The sequence below is a fragment of the Acinonyx jubatus genome, chromosome C1 (assembly GCF_027475565.1).
Source record: "Acinonyx jubatus isolate Ajub_Pintada_27869175 chromosome C1, VMU_Ajub_asm_v1.0, whole genome shotgun sequence".
In the NCBI taxonomy this organism is placed as follows: domain Eukaryota; kingdom Metazoa; phylum Chordata; class Mammalia; order Carnivora; family Felidae; genus Acinonyx; species Acinonyx jubatus.
The window spans coordinates 158,725,303-158,747,256 of record NC_069381.1 but is presented as its reverse complement, the minus strand read 5'-3'; the positions used below and the strand labels follow the sequence as shown (position 1 = coordinate 158,747,256).

General features: G+C 42.0%; 1 protein-coding gene across 12 annotated transcripts in view; it reads right to left on the bottom strand.

The window, feature by feature from the left end:
* The window catches only part of RAPGEF4 (Rap guanine nucleotide exchange factor 4), a 286,855-nt gene that overhangs the window by 134,950 nt on the left and 129,951 nt on the right, over positions 1-21,954 (bottom strand). Inside the window, exon 1 of one of the 12 annotated variants that reach the window (XM_053215288.1) lies at positions 7,340-7,359. The exons of 10 other annotated variants lie outside the window; for them this stretch is intronic. Coding sequence is in view for 1 of the 2 variants with exons in the window: in XM_053215285.1 (XP_053071260.1) it covers positions 6,642-6,674 (33 nt within the window). In the remaining variant the exon portion in view is untranslated. Of the gene's footprint in view, positions 1-6,641; positions 7,258-7,339; positions 7,360-21,954 lie in introns of those variants that run through there. One more of the 12 variants, XM_053215285.1, reaches the window with a different exon arrangement.

Here is a 21,954-nt window from a genome sequence, read left to right as displayed (position 1 = left end):
CGCATAATAGGACTCAAAGAACTTCCATCACCATGTCTTCAGTGATATTTAATTATATCCTTTGGTCCTAAGATAGACACTTCTAAATGGAAGCAAAATTCTGCTTGCCAACTCCTGGCCATTTTTAATTCACAACTAACCTGCCAAGAGCAGTAGTTTGGAGTGTGATAATCACAATGATAGTCCTAATAGAGGAAATTTCCAACCCTGAGTCATTTAGAGTGCTAGGCTAAAGCCCAAGCAAGATGACCCTGCAGGCAAGCAAATAAAGTCTCACTCAAAACGCACCTGTTTGGGGGCACCTGGGTGGCTCAGTCGGTTGAGCGTCCGACTTCAGCCCAGGTCATGATCTCACGGTCTGTGGGTTCGAGCCCCGCGTTGGGCTCTCCGATTCTGTGCTTTCCGATTCTGTGTCTCCCTCTCTCTCTGCCCCTCCCCCACTCATGCTCTATCTCTCTCTCTCTCTCTGTCAAAAATAAATAAACATTAAAAAAAATTTAAAAAAAACCGCACCTGTTTGAAATTCTCTCTCCCACTGGCGGATGGTAGAGGGTGGGGCAAATTCAGATTACAGAGTCAGGACACAGACACAGAATCTGAGGCTGAGGAGGTTTGGGGGTAAGGGGCAGGGGGCATGGAGAACAACAGCCCTCCAGGTAGAGGGGGAACAGGTGTGACATTAAGAGACCAGGCCAGGTGGGACAGAGAGTCAGGACAGGGGGCTGGGGAGAGGGGAAGGCCGTGAGGCTGAGCAGTGCAGGGACTGAACAGGTAAGGCCTTTCAGGTCACAGTGAGGATTCTGAACAGCACCCTCATACAACACAGAGTAGTTTAAGTAGAGAAATGACAAGAACAGATAGGTGTCTCTAAAAGATCATTTTGGCTGCTGCCTGGAGAATGTTTTTCATGGGAAAACAAGGAAGGCATTGGGCCCTTAAGGGAGAGACAGACCTGAAAGTGAACTTGGAGGAGAGGCAAGAGAAGGAGATGTGAAGTAGGGGGTAAAGGTACTTCATTCCTAGGGGTGAGGCAATCTCCAACTACCTACGGTCAATGACCTTAAAGGCTCAGATTTCTTGTTCAAGCACATTCAACACATCTATACTTTGTTTTTTCCAAATATTTTTTTTAATTTTTTAAAAAATGTTTATTTATATTTGAGAGAGAGAAAGGGAGTGCACAAGCAGGGGAGGGGCAGAGAGAGAGACAGAGACAGAATATGAAGCAGGCTCCAGGCTCTGAGCTGTCAGCACAGAGCCCAACGCGGGGCTCAAACCCATGAGCTGTGGTTCATGACCTGAGCTGAAGCTGGACGCTTAACCGACTGAGCCACCCAGGCGTCTCTCCAAATCTTTTTTTTAATGTTTATTTATGAGAGAGAGACAGAGTGAGAGCAGGGGAGGGGCAGAGAGAGAGGGAGACACAGAATCCGAAGCAGGCTCTAGGCTCTGGGCTGTCAGCACAGAACCTGATGTGGGACTCGAACCCATGAACCATGAGATCATGACCTAAGCTGAAGCCAGATGCTTAACCAACTGAGTCACTCAGGTGTCTCAACACATCTATACTTTTAATATGACTAAAAAGTTTGGGGATTTCTGGGGGCTCACTGGAATGATTACAATTTAAGTTAGTGCATGCTCTGCATATTTGAGTAATTAAATTAGCCGTGAGTTTCTCTTAGGGAAACACAAATTGAAAGCAAGACACACACACAGTAGGTCAGTGCTACTTAAATGAATCATAAAATACTCTGCTGTGGAGCTATTATTGCACAGTCCATTCTCACAGCTGTCTTTTCACTAAGGCTGTACCTACTCCATCTAATGTATAAGTGTGACTATGCATGTTGAAAAAATAGCCTCTGCCTCCTTGTTTATAGAAAAAACAGTTGGTTGACATTTTATTTAAGCATATGACTCTTTAAGGGTGGTGGATATTAATATAGTTACTCTGAATTAGAACAATCAAGCCCAGCACTTATGAAACTAACAAGACTATCAGTAATACATATATCATGGAAACATGCAAATTCCAAGAAAGTGCTTAAATGTTGATCATACAGCATTAGGATGCACTGATCATTTAAAAACCTAAAATAAAGGATCATTTCACAGTAACAGCCTATGACTGTCATCCCATTAGAGCAAACTACCAACATTTTGCTTTTGCTTTCTGGGTCTACAATATACCACACATAGGGGAGTAAACAGAGCAAGAGGGAGATAGTAAATAGTAATTCAATGGGTGCTGTGGTCTGGATGTATCCCCCCGCCGCCCAAATTCCTAAGTTGAAATCCTAACACCTAACGTGATGGTGGGGACTTTGTGGGGGTTCTTAAGTCATAAGGGTGGAGCCCTCACAAATGGGGTCAATGCTCTTCTGAGGCCCCACAGACTCCCCCATCCCTGCTGCCAATGGAGGTCACAAGGAGAAGTGCCATGTGGCACTTTGACCTCAGACTTCCAGCTTCCAGGACTGTGAGAAATAAATTTCTGTTGTTTACAAGCCACACCGGTTTTGTAATAGCAGCCCAAATGGACTAAGAAGAGGAGGCAGGAAGACTTTCTGCCCCAAGTAGATATCTGAACTTCCCATGTTAGAGACGTTTAAGTTTCTGGCTTCATCTCTCAAAATCTGAAACCACTGGAGCCTAGGAACTAAGAATTTCTTTGGTTCTATTCTGAGCAAGTTCTTCTAGAAGCATCCATACATAACTCACCCATCCTATCTCCTCAACTTCAGTCCTACCCTATAACCTCTAGTGGGCGTTTAGTACCAGCTTTTGCCATATGCAGGCACATTGATCACTAGAAGGGAAACTATACAAGGACAGTGACTTTTATCTGTTTTGTACCCTGATGGAACTCAATAGCCTGGAGTCGGGTACTTCTCAGCTTCAACCACTCGCGACTTTTGGAGACTGTCTACATTGATTCAGACCCAACTCCTACAGCACTTCCGCCCTTTTGCACATTGTTTGCACTTACTTTCTTCATCCCCCTTCATTATCATCATTTCTATTATTTCTGCTTCAAGCTGCCATAAACAACCTTACAGCATCCTTATCAATCCAAATCCAATATATCCCTACTGAACACATCTGGGAATCACGGTCATATAGGTGTGTGGTTGTGGAAGCTTCTAATCATCATGCAATATTATATGCCTTGAATCCTTTGAGTGGTTCCTGGTTTCTATCAATTCTCTACTTTAGATAATCTGAACTCTGTTTCTCCTACAGAGTGTGAACTCGGGGGCCTCACCCAGGCCCCACACTTTCTATAGTCCCCTCTCTATCCTCACCTAACAGATGAGGCCCCACATCTCCTAGTAGAAATACTAGGAGGTGTCAATAATGGAGGCAGTGCTTTAGCCATTCTGGAAAATAGGGTGAAAGAGAACAGTATAATGCCATATGTCTGAGGGGGTATGGGAGTGGGCAGGGCTGAAAGAGGTGGGGGGACACAAGCTTTAAGATTCAGGCAAATGTGGGGCTTCGTCCCAGTTCTGCAAACCTCCGCTGATGCTAACAGACTTGTGAGCTGACACAAGCCAGCCCCCGCCTCCCCTCCAGTCTCAGCTCCCACACTCTTCCCCAGCCATACTGGCTCCTTTCAGATGCTCTAGCACACTGAGCTTTCCCCTCAGGCCTCCTATATCTCCTGCTTCCCGCCATTGGCCCTGCCAACATCTGCTCACCTGTGCTGAGCCATGGTCTCTTCAGAATGGCCTTCCCTGAGCCCCCAGTTTATGTTAGTCTCTTGTGACTCCTCTCCTGGCATCATGTCTTTGCCATCATGTCTTTTACCGGTGTGCCCAAGTAATGTGAGGTTATATACTGTATGTGTGCTGGCTTAATGCCGTTCTCCTCTGTTCCACTACAGACCAGGAGGGCAGGGACCACATCTATGTTCTCTCTCATTGCATACTTAGAGCTGAGCACAGGGCCTGCGACATAGCAGGCTTTCAGCGAATATTTGTTGAGTGAATGAATTACTGACAGGATTTCCGCTCTGAGGTTCGGTTCCTCAATAATAAACCAGACATATTACCATATACCCCTCACGGTTGATGGAAGGACTGAATGAGACAACCCGTGTGAAGCTCTGCACAGCCCGGGCACACAATAAATATTGGTTCCTATTCCCTCTACATCATGATTTTTTTCTCACACTGATTCTGCTTAAGGGGTGCATTTCCATTGAAAAAAACTAAGGCTTGGAGGAAAAAACTGTCTAATGCATGGAGATCTACAAAAACAAATCTAATGACTGGAAGATATGATGAAAGAAGCCACTTAGAATTGTATGACGTACGTGGTCAAATATCTCTGTGATGTTTGTTTGCTCTTTATGAATCAGCTTCTTGCTTTCAGAGAAGGGACAGTGGGAGCATGTTGATGCTGATAAAAACAAAACCTAAACTTAACTCATCAAAATCTATGACACTGATCAATTTTGTAAGTTAAAAGGAAGTACAGGGGGACAGAGTGACCCGTCTGCTCCACCAGAATTAGTGCCAAAACACACTCATTAGTGAAAATGTAGTTTTAAGAGACCCATGCATAAATCTTGCTGGAAAAACTGGCAGCTATATATAAATAGCTGAAGGTAGAAAATGATCCATTTTACATATCCAACATTTTTTTTCGTAATTCTGCCTATTGCCGCTACTTGCTAAGGCCTATCATTTTTTAATAAGTTTGCCTTTTGGCTTTGTTCTAACTACTCTTCTCTCTCTCTTTTTCCCTTGCTGTCTCTCCTTACATCCTACCCTCCCTCCCTTTATACAAATTCACAAAAATAAATTTTACTTCTATAAAATAAGAACACATGATAAAAAACTGAACTACAAGGTGTACAAAATGAAAAAAATAATCCTCTCCCTTCCTTACCCTCCACCTACTAATGACTTACCCAGTCCCACTGTCAAGCTAATCACTGCTGACACTCACTTCTTCTGTAACTTCCAGAATGTTTCCACACACACCAATATCTATCAATACATGTATCTATCTATCTTCTTATCAATTGGTTTGATAAACAAATGAGATCATATGGTGCGTGATGTTTTATCCTTTTTCTTTCTCTCTTTCTCTATTAATGTATTTTGGGTGGCTTTTGCTATCAGAACACATTTCCCCATTGCTTTTTTGTTAGACACTTCATTTTTTTTTGCCCACTTCTCCATTTAACCCAACTGGGGGAAATCTGGAAAATATGCTGAATCAAAATACCTTCCCTGAATGTAAAGCAAAAAGATAAAGATCATATATAAGGGTGTTATCAAGTGGAGATCTCAGCTATATTCATGAAAATGAGAGAGCACTGTAAAAATTTAATTCCAAGCAAACAAATACGCAAGCATATCACTCAGAAAATTTCTTTGATCTCTCCGATGGCTTTATCTAATTGGTGTCATTATGTTGTAACTCCACTGAGTGCCAACTATGTATCTGTAACCTTGGCAAAGGCTTCCCATACAGCTGAAGAAAAAAATGTGTGTGTTCTCTCCCCTAACGCTGTCAGAAGAAAAAAGAAATTTAATTTCAGTCTCTGTCAGCTTAAGAAGAATAGAACAGAAATTGTAAAATATTAAGATGGTGTTTGAGTATTACTGTTAAAAGGAAACAGATCTACAGCTTTTGATAACCGTGTTGTGGTTATAGAAGAAATTGTTCTTGTTCTAAAGAAACATGCCCTGAAATATTTGGTATTTAGGGGTAAAGGAGTACAACTTCTCAACTTACAAATGATTCAAAAAAAAAAAAAAAAAAAGAGAGAGGGAGAAAGAGCATGCCAAAACAAGAGGCAGAAGTGCAGTCGAGTCTAGGAGAGTTCTTCATACTACCCTTCCAACTTTTCTGGGTATACTTTAAATTACATCAAAATTATAAGTTACCAAAAAATGAAAAGGAGTTGGGAGTTGAAACTTGAAAGGATTACTCTCTTTTTTTAGTGTTTATTTACTTTTGGTGGGGGGAAGGGGCAGAGAGAGACAGAAACACAGAATCCCAAGCAGGCTCCAGGCTCTGAGCTGTCAGCACAGAGGCCGACGCGGGGTTTGAAGTCACAAACCGCGAGATCATGACCTGAGCTGAAGTCAGATGCTTAACTGACTGAGCCACCCAGGTGCCCCAAAAGGCTTACTCTTCATGCATTTATCCTGTCAACATCTGCCTTCCCCAACTCACAGGCTCTGCCTGCATTTCCTAGGTCCAACAACCTCTGCTTCTGCAGCTAGTCCATATCAGAGCGGAAACTCTGTCCCCACTGGCTGGGAAGGGCCAGCGCTGCCCCTGGGTGTCATGTGTCCACGTACCTGGCATGTGGGGAGAGGGGTGCAAGAGGGTGGAAGGACAGCACCCCAGAGCTACAAAGCCACAGCCTTCCCCTAATCCCACCTCACATGGCCCCCATACCTGGGCTTTGGCCTTTACTCCTCAATGAGTATATGTTTGTTTGTATTTTGCTGGCCCTCAATGCAGTCCACAGCCTGCCTTGCCCTTGTCTGCCTGTCTTCCCTAAGGGCTACCTCTTGTCCTTTCCACTGCTAATTCTGGCCTGAAATACTGCCTGCTGTGACAAATATTTTTCACTCTCACTGTTGGCAAAACTTTCCCCAGGCCCCACTCACCAGACCAGAGGATCCCTTGGGTCTCAATGCCATCCTCTATCAAACTGGAATTTTCTAAGCCCTTTTAGTAGTCATTCTGATTGTTGGCCACTTCCCTTAAAGCTTTTGTAACCAGGTTTTCTGGGAAGTGCATTCTGGCTTCCATGAGGACCAAGGACACTGGATGTCCCATCTCCAATGTTAACAGAGCTGAACAGTCTAACTGCTCCATTCAGGTTAACCTTTGATCACACACCAAAACAGATTTTTCTGCAATCTAGAAACTGAACTTCAAATGTCAATTCTGCAGTCAGAATATGCCTACATTGGACTTTCCTATAAATGATCTCTATGGTGCTAGAAGGAAAGAAACAACCTTTCTATCAGTCAACACAAAAATCTAAACAAGATGATACAAGTGTACAATGATTATGAAAACCCAAACCATAAAACACAAATGTGTGCTTTCCAATATTTGTAACACACAGAGATAGTCTTGATTTTATTGCAGGTTTAAATAAAATTCCTCATGTTTTAAAAATAATATTACCTTTTCCTCCAAATCAATACATCTATAGCTTAAGTATCACATCTATTGAATATAGTGATTAAACTTTGTTTAAACTTTGTGTTTAAACTTTGGGGGGAAATTATAGCATATTGCATCAGAGAGGTAGAACAATGTTGAGAAGAGAAAACTTGAGGGAGTAGAGGAGTACCTTATTAAAAATTTTTTTAGCAGCCTCACAGGGGAAGGAAATATTGCCAACTGCTTTCCTGGACGGTATGTAGCTAATCCAGACAAAAAGGATTCTCCTTCCTTCAGTGAAAGTGTCAAGCTGAAAACGACACCATTAAGGACAGACATGGGGACAGCCCAGGAGGGAAGCAGCCAGGTGAGTGACTCTAAATCTGGACCCCAGCTCTCAGGCGGATCTTGTTTAACCCTTCTCCACCCACCCCCAACCCCTCCAAGTGATGACATTCTGGCTTGTCCCCTGCTCTCTCCTTCACGGAGAAGTGGGCTGCTCCAGCCTGTCTGCATCCCAGGAAACTGAAATGTCTGGCCAAGTGACTCTTCATCTCATCTGTGGGTGTAAGGAAGGAGCTGGCCAAAGGGAAGGATTTGAGTCTAAGAGAGTATGTTGACCAGAGACTGTCTAAATGGGCCCACAGAGTGAGGCAGGCCCGAGGAAGGGAAGGGGGTGGGAGAGATGTTGCAGAGAAGAAAGGAAGAACCAGCGCTATTCCAATAGAGCAAAGGGGTGCTGGTCTGGGTGATACCAGTGCTGGCCAGCAGGATGCGTTCACAGGGTGCAGGATTCAGCAGCTCCATGACACTCCTTCCTGGCTCTCCTGTGTCCATGCCAGCTCCTCCTTCCTCAGGAGCGGACCCAATCCCCATCTTGGTGTTTACCATGATCTCCATTTCCCTTTCAGATCTTTGCCTCCTGCTTTGAGGATCTTCCACCTTGATGCTTGGCCCTCACACCCGCAACTCCTGGATAGGAATCCTCCTGGGACCCACATCCCTCTTCTCAGCTTGCATCTACTTTCCCAGACCAGACCCGACACGCTTATGTGCAGGTTGCTCAGATGCCCTGGTTCCAGCCTGTAGGCCTGGCCCTCTAATTTTGCCAAATAGCACAGCTCCTCTCCCCGAGGTCAGCCACCTGAGGGCCTCTCACCCTCAGTCTTGTCATGCTGCCAGTCAAGCCTCTCACCTGAAGTATGACACACGACACTTTGCGCACTGCAAAGTGCTGTACACATGCTATTTATAAGCATTGAATGTAGTTGCTACGCCAGGAAGCTAAGACATGCAGTGAAGAAGGAAATTCCAAAGATAACTCTCATTTAAAAGCCTCCCATTGAAATGAGTGCTCACCTTTGTTTTGCTGAATTAATGTATCCCAATCTGGTTCTCAAGAGACCACTAACCGGGGTGTGGTTTGTCTTTTTGGGGTGATAAAAATGTTCTAAAATTGATTGTGGTGGTGGTTACACAACCTACTAAAAGCTATTGAATTGTACACTTTAAGTGGGCAAATTGTATGGTATGTGAATTATGTCTCAATAAAGCTGTTTAACAAAGAGAAAACACCATGTGGACTTCAGGATGTGCACCTAACCTACTGAATATATCCACCTGGCTGCCAGAAGGAGGGATCAGAAAAAAGATGCAGAAAAGTCATTTTCTGGAACTTCTGGGTACGCTCTGCTGAAGCATACACCCTGATTTCCCTGCATGAAGCCAAGTCTGACCATCCCTCCCACAGGCAGCTCCCCACACAGGAGCATGGAAAACCAGGAGAACTGGTGTGCGTAGGCTTCTCTGTGCCTACAGCATGCAGAGTTACGCCTACTTTCTTCAGCATTTGATTTTTCCAAACAAAAGGAGAAACCGAGCACATAAAACCCAACAGTGAATTGATGAGCAACTTTGCATATATATAGAATTTCCAGGCAATAAAGCATGCTCTCCAACAAGCTTGTCTTTGTTTGGGAGAAAATTACGCTTTGCTTTCTCACAATGCCCTCTGCCAAGCCCGGTGTGCCCTCCTAATTTAAATTAGTCTTTCAATTGTATGATCTTTCCAAAGGAAACTAATTTTCACTACGCTCATTCAGGAACTTAACCAGAACTTGAATTTTTTGTTGGGGGGAGGGTGGCAAACCCATGTGGTAAGGTTTTCTGCTTTGCCACAATCCTGAGATTAATCATTTTTAGAATATCTATAAATATTATTTTGATTATGTGAATGCCTTTAAATAGCTGTTTACAAAAAACTCACAATACTGTAAGACTGCAAAGAAATAAGCCTAATATAAAATGTGAACAAGAGAATTAAACACAAATTGCACAATTATATTCTAATTTGTAGATTATAATTCAGTGTTCCATAATGATTTATCCTGAAAATACGTTATCTTAAAAAAAAAATTAAAAACTGATTAAGATAACTTTTCTCACAAATCCTAAAATGCTTCATTCACTGGGTAATTTCATTCTGTGCTATTTCAATGAGGACATTTTGAATCAAAGACCTCAAGAAGAAGGTTAATAAATCTTGACAGCTTCCTTAGATTCTGTTCTCTTACTTACTGTTTGTTAAGTTCTGTATGAAGTTCAGCAGTTCACACAATCTGGCATAAAAATGGAGGATTTAAAAAAGAAGTTTAAAACTTTGATTTCTCAGAAAATGCCTTAATGGTGTGTCTTTCTCAGTGCTGAGTTATTTCCCAGAAAAGGCTCTATTTTCACTATAATTTTCTAAAATAAATCTGATAGAAGAGAATACCATGGCAATGGGAAATGTGAGAAATTTGACCAAAGTGGATTAATTTTTTTAAACTGTTATAAATATATAGCATATCATATAAATTCATTATCTGGACAAGCCAATCATTCTGAACGACTTTAAAGGAAATTCTTGTTGGTTTTGTTTTTCTTTTTTGGGGTGGGGGGAGTGTTATTTTTATTCCTCCTCTCCCCAACCATTTCCTTCCATATATAAAAATAAGATAATCATCTCTGAATGCCCTCAGTGACCCAAGCATATAAATTCTGGGACAAATTATGTCAGGATAAAATTCAAAATTGGCAATCTCAGAGAACCAAGTTAGAAGTAGATCTGCTGTGTTTAAAATTAAACCATTTTAGTAATAATTAAAATCACATAAAATTGTGAACAAAAACTCAGGAAATATGTCTTTTTTGGCCTGTTCATGTAAGTTACAAATCAACACATGCAGTTTATCTCAAGTGAAGGGTGCACCGTGAACTCTCCCCAAAAGCAGAGTTGGTAGAAAGCACTCCTTGGATAGGGAGACTGCAAGGATCAAACAGGATCTTAGACTCCTTGCAAATACCCACTGGCTCAGTTGTCTAGCAGTTTGCCAATGGCAAGTTCCAAAAAGCCAAACTTTTAATTAAATACTATGGAAAAGTAGCATGCCACATGCCTAAAACAACAACAACAACAACAACAACAACAACAACAGCAACAAAAACCAACAAAAAAAGAACAACGGCCCCAAACACCACACACCACCAGAATGGCTCATAACAGGACGGGAATCAAGAATAATCACTAAAAGCAGAATCCAGCTATTGTCTCAGAAAGATTAAAAACAAAGAATAGAAAACATGAACGCAAAGGGCTGCAGGGATGCTACCAGAGAGCATTTAAAACAGACCCAGAAAGTAGCAACAAATCATTCTTCTCTCCCACCTTCCCTCACATACCAGAAGCTATAGGGAGCTCTTTAGAGAAAATTCAAAACACAGTTCTTCTGTTTGGGATTCTTTGAAGACTACTCAATGTACGAAGCACCAATCAGCCAATGAACACGCAGAAAGTTCAAGTCCAATATTATGATAATTGTTATGCAATATTCATTGCCCACTTCAAAGGCCAAAATAGTGTGTGCAGATGCCTGTGTAAGAATGAGTGTTTAAAAAAAAATTTTTTTTTAATTGAGAGAGACAGAATGAGAGTGAAAGCGGGGAAGAAGGGCAGAGGGAGAGGGAGAGAGAGAATCCCAAGCAGGCTCCATGCTGAGCATGGAGTCCAACATAGGGCTTGATCTCACAACCATGAGATCACGACCTGAGCCGAAATCAAGAGCTCGAACTGACTGAGCCATCCAGCCGCCCCAAGAGTGAATGTGTTTTAAAAGTTTGGTAGAAAGTGGAAGAAGAAAACAGATGGCAAGACACTGATACCATTATTCTGGATTTCTCTGAAATGCCCCCTCAAAGCAATGACAGATTTCAGCACCTGCTCATCACAAAGTCACAGATGAGTTTTCTCTTCTCATTAAATCCTCATTCTTGCAGCCAGTCTTAACAGCTCGTGGAAGACTAAATTCCTATTCAGATTGAAATGAATGTATCATGTTTTTCCTATTTGTCCGGACAGAGTCACTTATATGTGCTTCCAAAATAAACTTTTTTTTTTTTTTTAATGAAGTAACTTTTTTACTCTCTCCCACTAAACCCTTTTCCCTGGAATAAAAAGAGAAAGAAGGAAAAGTGTAAGAATTAGAATTGGAACTTTTATAAGGCTTAGCTCTGATAGTGTACTGTAAGCCTTGCAATAAAAGGGAGCTTAAAATTTGGAAGTCATTACAAGAAAGCAATATTGCAAAGTGCAAAGAACCCGGAATCGCGGGCTAGACATGTACCACTGTGAGGTGACTATTTTTACATGAAACCATCCAGGATAAAGTTGTAAATGAACTTAGGTCTTTATACAAATCTGTATAGGAATGCTTCAGACTCTAATGTTCTCTACAGACTACTCCACACCAAATACACAGTGAGCAGATTCCTGGAAACAGAGGACAAAGTGAAAAAAAAAAAAAAGGTGGTGCAGCTGTGTATGGGTGAGGCTATGGATTGATTACCCTGGAAATTACGTAGAACCGACAACTGTGACAGGTCCAGCCCACCATGCATCTTTGGGGGCAGAAACATTTTCTCTGATTTCTCGTGTCTTTAAATTCAAGAATGTGAAAGAGGTATTTGTAATAATGAAGTAAAGCAGGGATTCTCAAATAGCATCTTTACCAAGGATCTGGGTGGAATCTCCTGTTGGCTTGGACCTGAAAGATCAGACTGTAGCATTGTAAACGTCAATGTTTCAATGAGTGGGGGCTGACACTGGAGGTGCATTTGGAAGTGAAAAGCACACTGACGGGATTTAGCAACCATGCCTGAAAGGACTCCAGTCTCAGTAAAGGTGCTTTGGCTTCACATTGCTTCAAGCTTTTCAGGCAATCCTGGAGCCCTTTCTTCCGAAGAAGACAAAGAAAGTTAAGGTTGCCCTGACCAACTGCATCATATAGAACAGGACAGTGGCTAATACCCTGTGCCCCTGAGGACCTAACTAAATCAAGAAACTCATTTTGAAAAAAATAGAAATAAAGTTGTCATTACATTAAGAAGAAAGAAAAAGAGCTTGGAATCCTGAGTCACAAAGCCTTGTGCTCCACTGCCATGGTTAGAAGCAGCAAGCAATCTGGGGAGGTGCTTTGCAAAGTACTACTGTTTCATGATGGCTCAGGAATGCTCCTGAGCCCTCCCCAACTTCCGTTGTCTTTCTCACAGGACATCAGGTGGATGCTTTCATCTCTTGGTTCTAAATGAACCTCAGACTGTGCCCTAACCCCTGCAGTTCTACCCCCAGGACTGAGAGACTTGCACCTCTAGGCAAGTGTGTCTTTGCTCAGCTTCCCCCTGTCTGGTCATGCTCATTCTTCACAACTCCTAACCATGGATGAACAACTGACTGCTGCCGTCATGCTCTCATAATACCCTGTGCAGATTTCTAGCATCATCTCTCTCTGGTAGACCATACACTCCTATTTGGCAGGAACCACACCTTACTTCTCTTTCTAGCCCCAGCCTGTCCCATGGTGCCTGACCAAGAGTGGGACCTTGATAAAGTTGCCTGCACAGATGAATATGTAATGAGTTGCTATCAATATATGGGGCATTTTTCAATATAAAGGTATTTTTAATTTTCTGTTTTTCTCTTTCATTTATAGGTTCAAAGTTTGAAGACCTGTACATGCAAGAATGCCACAGCTGAACCACAACACACAGAAGGCTGGCATGAATGCGTGCTAGCCTGGCCAACACTGTGTCCTATTCGTTTTATGGGCATCTTTTAATTTGCATTCCTCTAAAGAGAGCTTGAAACTGGGACTTGTATGTAGCTTATTTGGGAGGTGAATCCAGGAAGCAGGAGTGAAGGGCAGGAAAACCGAGGCAAGGAAGGAAGGTTAAGACCGGAAAGGCTGTGTTACTGAGCTGGTTTTCTTACTGGGGACCCTTGTAGAACGCATCCCAGATTTCTGTCTCCAAAGCACAGGAGTCTGGGGATTTATCTACAGACTCTCATTCCCCATTATTTGAGGAGTACCTCCCGAGCACTAACTACCCCCCTCCAAACTTTCCAACTATCCTGAGTTTAGGTTGTGCAAGCTCTTGTGGTTTAGGGGAAAGTCCTGAGGCGCCAAGGCAGGGAACAGTTTAGGTGGGGTGTTGACTGCGCAGGAGCTATGCATCCCAGCTGCAGCTGAAATGGAAGGTAGGCCAGGCACACATTTAACTATAAAGGAACTAAATAAGGTCTTGCATCATCTTTTCCAGGACTATGCAGCTAAATAAATAACTTGATTCCAAAACACAATCCATTAATCCATAAAAAGAAAGTGCTTCATGGGATGATGTGGATGTCCTAGCTAGACCTTGGGGATAGAGTTCCCAGGGGACCAGGTGACATTGTTAGCTTATACTTGGTAATATCTGAGATTTATACATCTCATTCAGGCCCCCAACCAGCCCTGACTCCCACCCTCTACCTTCCCTTCCATCCCCCACCATTCACAGGACAAACAAAAGGCTGAGAATTGCCATACATCTTTTCTCATGTGCTATGATTTCTTTTCACCATGTAAATTGGTCTTGGTGGTCATTTGATAAAAACAAGTGAAGGCAGCAGCAAAGAGGAGAGAAGGGACTTGCCGATCTGAATAAGTTCAAGCATTTACAGATAGCTTCTTCCCCTCTCCTCTCTGGGGCTCTGATAACTGATTAGGAGGAATTCCTATCCACCTTCCATGGTGGGGGAGTCTACTACAAATGACAGCAAACTTCTACTACTTAGCTTTCTCCAAGTATATTTGATAAAGCTTCTTGTATTCATTATCACTGGAATTTTCTATGCCGATGGGAAAAAGGAGAGACCAACTGCAGAGTTTTTGTTATTTTTTACCTGAACCTCTGTACTACACTGTTCTTTACTCGGTAGAGATGACGTCAGGCACCCGCCCCACCCCTCCTCTATGCACGTGCACCCTCCATGGATGCACCCCATCTGCTCTGCTCCCACCACGCAGAACAACTGTCAATAAATTTGGCCTTTTGTTTCTTGCAATCAGTCTCACTTTTCCAACATGCGCCTTTCAGCTTCATACTGGCCCAGAATTTTGAGATACACAGATGTCATGGCAGTGAGATGAGGAAAAGGGACATAAAATCAGAAATCAAGGCTAGCTTCTAAAGAAAGGTCTTTTATGGAAGAGCACAGAGGATGTTTAGGGCTGTGAAAATATTCTGTATGACACCATAATGGTGAATACATTTGTCCAAGTTCATGGGACGCACAACAGCAAGAGTGAACTCTGATATAAACTAGGGACTCTGGGGGATGATGGGTCAGTGGGGGTTCATCAGTGGCAACAAATGTTACCACCACGGAGGGGAATGTTGATAACGGGGGGGGTGGGGGGAAGGGGAATGCTGTGCATGTGTTGGGGCAGAGGGCATATGAGACATCTCTGAACTTTCCCCTCAATTTTTCTGTGAAGCAAAAACTGCCCTAAAAAATAAAGTCAATTTTTAAAAATTAATAAATAGAGGGAAAAAGAGGAGGAGAAGGAATAGGAAGGAAAGGGACACAAAATATACATCAAGAGACTGAGTGAAATCAGAAAACACCAAGAGACACGTGCCTGAAATACAGTATCTATCAGATGTCATAGGGCAATGTTTTGAAAGTGCAGGTAAGATCTCAAATAAGAAAGATAAGAAAAGATATAAATCTAGTCTGGCTTCAGGGATGTGTGACCCACACAGCCACCCTGAGCCCCAGAAGAGCCCTGTGCTTAGTTTAATGCTCTGCTATCATCTTGGAACTCTTCATAAGTTTTAAACAAAGGCCCCATATTTTCATTTCACGCCAGACAAATTATGTATCCAGTCCTGAGTAAAAGAATAGGAAATGTGAAATAAGATTGTTCCCTTGCAGGCTAAAGCCAAACAAGAAAAGTATTTGCAGAGGTATTCCCAAAGCACTCACTCCGTGCTTCTCACTAATTCATGTGAAGTGGTCTCTTTTGGTTTGAAGATGCTCGGAATTTCAGATTTCCATGTGCCTTGTCACATGCATCCAGTGAACTGACAGGTGGGGTAGATTAGCCCTGAAAATAGGAAGTCTCATGGATGAAGTCCTAAATGCATGATATTCTAAACCCCCTCCCTGGTTTCCTTATTCGCAGAAGTGAGGAAATCATACCTCAAAAAATAACCACTGACCATGCTTCAAAGTAAGATTCACTTATACAAAGCCTAACTTCACTATGAAGAAAATGCGTGGAGAGTCTCCCATAGTGCAGCCTGACTAGAAATCGACTTTCCTAAGAGAGGGCAGAAGAAGCAACAAAAGGTCTCCCAGTGGTCCCCAAGGACAACTGTGGAAATGGCTGTCGCCATTTTTGACTCTGAGCCTTGGCTCGTATCAGTCATCAAACTTCCTCTCCTTAAATAGAGCCACTACAAATGTCACCACCAGCTTTCCTAGGACAAAATCAGGGATTTGGCGTCAGAACCTCAGCTGCCAAAATAAAAACCCTCTAAATTACTTTCAGTTCCTTCCTTCCATGACCTCTGTTCACTGTTTACCGCTGTGATGGTTGTTCAAGCCTTGCTCTCGATCCTGCAGGAGCTGGCCCTAGTGGCTTTTTAGCTTGACAGCTGTAAAATATTAATGCATACCTTCTTCTTTCTTTTAGGTCTACAGAAAAATACTCAATGTTCCCTGGGTCATTCTCCAAAAACCTGGTGGATAGAGCTCCAGGTATATACAAACAACCTTAAACAGTTTTGCAAGCTATAGTAGGTTTTCCTTCACAAAATCTGCTAAGAGAATCCATTTATTATCTAGAAGTTTAAATATTGGCTTTGACCTGAATTTTACAAAATGTCGATCCATATTTAAAAATTTTTATTGCTGACTGACACTAAAAAGTAATAAGCTAGACATAATCATAGAGGCACTGGTTAGCCTGAATATATGTATACATATAGATTTGATTAAAACTCATGCTTGTGCATAGACATGTCCTCTTATGAAACCTTGTTCCATCAGTGAAAATTGCAAGTTGAAATGACCTCCATGGGAGAAGAGGCACTTGTTATTTGGATGCAATCCTAATTACAAAGTAGCTTGATGAATAGAGACCAAATACTGCCCATGTTTATAGCAACAGGATATAATTTGGTCTCTCAACAATTGAAATCTGTTTGTAAGCAAACAAGACCTCTTTACTGACATTATTACCATGCATAAGTATTATTGCCAAAACCTTAACAATGGAAATCCAGCAAAAAATGGATTTCTTTCGTTATGAAACATGCCCCCAAAGATGTTAAAAGCCCATTAACTTCAAAGTGGACAGTGCCATGTGATCTCTTCAAGGAAAAAAAACCAGTGCCACAACTCTTATAACTTTATAAATATTAAAAAACAGATTTTAGTTTGTGAGTTTTCATTCAAATAGATCTTTGACATGACAAATATGATTTTATTGGTATTTAACATTAGGTCCAAACTATCAATCTCAGAAATTGTTTGTCAGCACGCACTCTTTCCTTTCCTTTTCTCCTCTTCTTTCCCTCAAGGAAGGGGTGCCTAGGAAGTCGATTAAAGTTCATCCTTATCACCCCATAAGTGGTTTCCAGCCTCAGGAAGATGGACGACTGGGCTCTTCGCCAGATCAAATTCCCCCCATTAGGCACTTGGAGAGTATGAAGCATCCAGCAGTTAACTGGCTCTAGCAACATGAAATCACCATTACTCAGACACATGAGGGAAACTCTTTAAAAAGGCTTCTTTCCATTTTGAATTCGACCTTTCATAGAAGAGAAGAAAAATATTAAGTTGGTCATAGCAAGCCAGGTCATAAAGCTGCTATTGCAAAGGCCATGGTGGGTTCAAAACAAGTTTTCAACACTTACATATAAAGGTAGAAACAATATCAGGGAATCAGAATCACCCTTATTTACCAAAGGTAAAAACTGAAGGAGGTAGAAAATCAACTTATTTGTCTGCAAATGAAAGATGGAGCTAATACTAAAAGTCTCCGATCTACTTTCTGCCCACCAACAAATTCCCTGCTTCCTTCACCATGGAAATAAGTACTAACGATTTCACTAAGCAGTTAGTTAACTCTCAATTAACACACTGTCTAGTCAACCCCCACCATAGGGTCTCTGTGAGGTGGTGCTGCTCAGTCAGCTTGGGCAAGTCCCTTCCTTTTTTTTTTTTTCCATCTGTAAGGGCAGGAAGGGGAAAAGTAGAACAAAAACAATCCTTTTTTTTTTAATGTTTATTTTTGAGAGAGAGAGAGAGAGAGAGAGAGAGAAAGAACGAGTGGGGGAGGGGCAGAGAGCAAGAGAGGGAGACACAGAATTTGAAGCAGGCTCCAAACTCTGAGCTGTCAGTTCAGGGCTCAAACCCATGGACTATGAGATCATGACCTGAGCCAAAGTCGGATATTTAACCAACTAAGGCACTCCCAAAAACAATTCTTAAACACTTTAAAGTTAAAAATTCTTTAATTCCTCCGACTGTTCTGTGTGTCTCTGATTAACACCATACCTTTCCTGTGCACTGATTAATAGCAGGCAACCTTCTGATATTAATCAGCCACTTCTCAGTATCTATTTGTTGCTAAGCACCTGGGGATACACTGAATGAAGATATAGAACCTGATCCTCTACAGCTTATACTCTAGTAGGAGATAAAGAAAAAACTAGAAATTATGATACAAATAGCAATGATAAGTACTCCTGATACACATCTGTACAAAGTGCTATTGGAACTCAGAAAAGAAAAAAATGCATTTGGGGGAATACAGAAGTTTTACGAAGGAGATGAAAACCAAGCAGGGAATTGATAGCTTGCATGAGTTTTCTAAGCAGGAAAAAGGAGGCTGCTTTTCCAGAGGGCACAGTCTGTGCAAAGGCTCAGAGACACAACAAAGTTTTACAAGCACAGGAAATGGTGAGAGTAGATGGTCATGGTCAATATAAGGAGTTTCCTAAAGCAAGGAACAGCAAATTTTCTTCTGTGAAGGGGCAGCAAGTAAATATAGGAGGCCTTACAAGCCATACAGTCTCAGTCACAACCACTCACTTCTGCCATTATACCTAAAAGCAGCCATAGATAATATGTGAGTAAATGAGTGCAGATGTGTTCCAACAGAACTTTATTTACAAAAACAAGCAGCAGTCTCAATGTGGCCTACAGGCCTTGGTTTTACATCCTCTATCCTAGAACATCAGGAGATAAGATTATAAAGGAAAGTTCATAAACCAGATTCAAGAAATCTCTCTAGGCATCACAGAGATGCTTGGGGGAAATACTACCTTTTCTTTTTTTAAGAAAAGGGTGAGATGATAAAATTTGTATGTGAAAAATGATAACAGCAGCATGGAACATGTACGTTTTTGCACCCAGTATCATTAAAATAAAAGCTATGGTATTTCTTTACTTCATTATACACTAATATTCTAAAATTAAATCTAGCTAGGGCATGCTTTCCCAAGAAAACTTAGGAGTGGGATTCTTTTCAACCAAGTAAGCATCTGGAAAACACTTTATATAGTATACATCAGGCCCCACTTGGTCTGAAACACCTGGCAGGAAAGAAAGAAAGAAAGAAAGAAAGAAAGAAAGAAAGAAAGAAAGAAAGAGAGAGAGAGAGAGAGAGAGAGAGAGAGAGAGAGAGAGAGAGAAAGAAAGAAAGAAAGAAAGAAAGAAAGAAAGAAAGAAAAAGAAAGGAAGGAAGAAAGAAAAGGGATAATAAAATCTCTACCTCTTTAGTAAAAGCATTGCCTATAAAACTAGTAGACATCACAATGGAGACAGGAATCTGACTTCTGTCTGATAAAGGGCTACAAGGTTGTACTACATAATCATCTGTAGGTCTGGAAATGTTTCACCTGCTATGAGTAGCATTGCCGCATGCACAAGCAGAATTAACAAAAGAAGGGGGAAACTGTAAGGAAGGAAAAAAGGCAACATTCATAGAAACTTTATTTCAAGTCACATAGTAAAAAAAAAAAAAAATTATTTATGGCTGGTTCATGTCAGGGACTGTGTCGAGTGCCAGGTCACAAAAGTGAGCAAGAGACTTCACTCTCAGAGTTCATAGCCTAGAGGAGGCATTGGTAAACATTTTTGTAAAGGTCTACATGGCAAATATTTGAGAATGTCTGATCAGTAGGGTCTCTGCTGCAAATGTTCAACTTTCTGATTGTAGCCCCAAAGCACCCATACGTAATAGGAAAACAAATGGGTGTGGCTGTGTTCCAATAAACCTGTAATTGTTTGCAGATCCCTAGCCTAGAGAAAGAAAGACATTAAATACATCATTGAAAATAAGTCACATCATTGCAAATATGCAAAGCTCTTGAAGGAGAAGCACAGTCTAGAACACATGTTGGAGAGACTGGACTAGGCTGGGAAGGTCCAAGAAGGTTCTTGTGAAGCTGAGGATGTGAAGGAGTGGGTAATTAAGACAGTGGGAAAGAACAGCCCAAACAGAGGAACAGCAGTGCAGGGAAGCAGAGATGAGGTCGGGGTTGGGGGGACAGAGGTAGAGATGAGAAACGAAGAGTAGCCCCCCGTAGAAGCATCTGGAAAACACTTCACATCATACATCTCAGATGCAGCTGGAGTGAAGAAGCAGCCAGGCCACTCAAGGGCGCTAAGCTGCAACAGCTATCTTAGATTCTATTCTGAGGCAAGAGAAAACCATTTAAGGTTTGGAACTCAGGCAGAACTTGATCGATTTGCATTTCTAACAGATTTAAAGGTGCTGGTGACAAGAGGCTGGAAACCAGGACTGGTATGCCACGAAAAAATTGTATCTTATGTTGGCTTCCACTGAGACAGACCCTGAGACAAGGTCTTGGGTTCACAGAGTGTATTCGGGGGGTGATCTCAGGAAGCACATGTAAGAAAGTGGGGAAAGTGAGGCAGGGAAGAGAGAAAAGCCAATAATGGGGATAATGGGCATATTAATGAGTGGATTACTGCTGCGGGGAACTGGGGTTCCATCTCACTGGGGACCCACTGAAGAAGTGAGTAGAACAAACCTCAACAAGGTCTTGGGGAGGGATGAGGAAGCTGGGGCATTTATCCACCAACCCTCACCCCTTATCTGTTGCATGCTACCCCATAGGCATCAAATCCTTGATAATTTTTGGTTAGTTTGTTGGCTATGATGATCCCTCAACAGACAAAAGCAGAGAGACACAGATGCTCGAGGTAGGAAGACGCCCAAGGGCAGATGTCCACTGCCGCTGCAGATGAATTCAGAAATAGGCCAAAGTATATGGAATTGGGCAACAACAGGGTTTGCTACAAATTACTGCTCAGTTTCACTAGAAAGTAGGTAAAGCAAGAAAAATGCAAATGATTTTCAAATTCCATCAACATTTCCTAAATAAATTTCTCACTTTTTATCAAAAACTGAAGCCTGCTAAGCTGATGTATGTTGCATGTGTATTTTATCGGATAAAACTGATGGCATATCATGGGGACCATATTCAAAATATTTAACAAATGGAACAGCAAAGGCACTGACCATTCCGAATGGGCCGTGATCCCTTGCAAATTCTTTCGGGGCCTTTAGGTGTGGACCCACTGAACACCACTGCTGCCATATTTTCTAAAAATGCTCCCAGAGTAAGGTAGGAATGGAACAGGGAAGGCTCAAATGCAAATGTAGAGTTTTTATGTAAGGGGGAATTGATTTTGGATCTGCAGCTAGGTAAAGCTTGAAAAAGAAAGTGTGGCCTGACCCAGTGGCATGAGGAAGCCAGAGGGATCTTGGATGAGTTCCTTCAAGAAAAAGCCTGTCTTCTGGGCAAACTCAGCATTGACATTACAAACATGAATCCAAGACAGGAATTCCAATGCATGAACACTATCTACTGACTGCAAACACAGGTTTTCTAACCAATCTGCCTCCCTGCTGCAAATGGGGAATAAAAGTGCTAGTTACCCAAATTACAGTCCAAGGTCAACGTGAGATTAAGGTCTTGTATCTGAAGGTAAAATATTTCAAACCTTTTTCGTGGCTTCCAACTTGGAGACACTGTTATCGTAGTGGCCTCCCAGCAAGGAACGGCTTTATACATTTTAACAGCTCACTGCTGGCTCCCTGGTCCTGGGGTGGAGTTACATGGGTAGAGTAGAATTTAAACACTGTGATCACAGGTCACTGTTGTAACAAAATTGCTGTGGTGGCAGTTTAGTTGCTAGAAGAAGCCTGATCGATGAAGACAAAAATTGGTCTGGTACCAGCTGTTGTCCCAACACCACACGTCCAATTATTTTGCTGACTGTATATATCACTCCCCTCCTCTATTCAAAACTGACTCTTACACATGGCTTGTTCTTTTCACTAACCTAAATACAAGTTAAGGAAGGACTGGACACTCTGGCCTTCTTCCATACCATATTTTGCA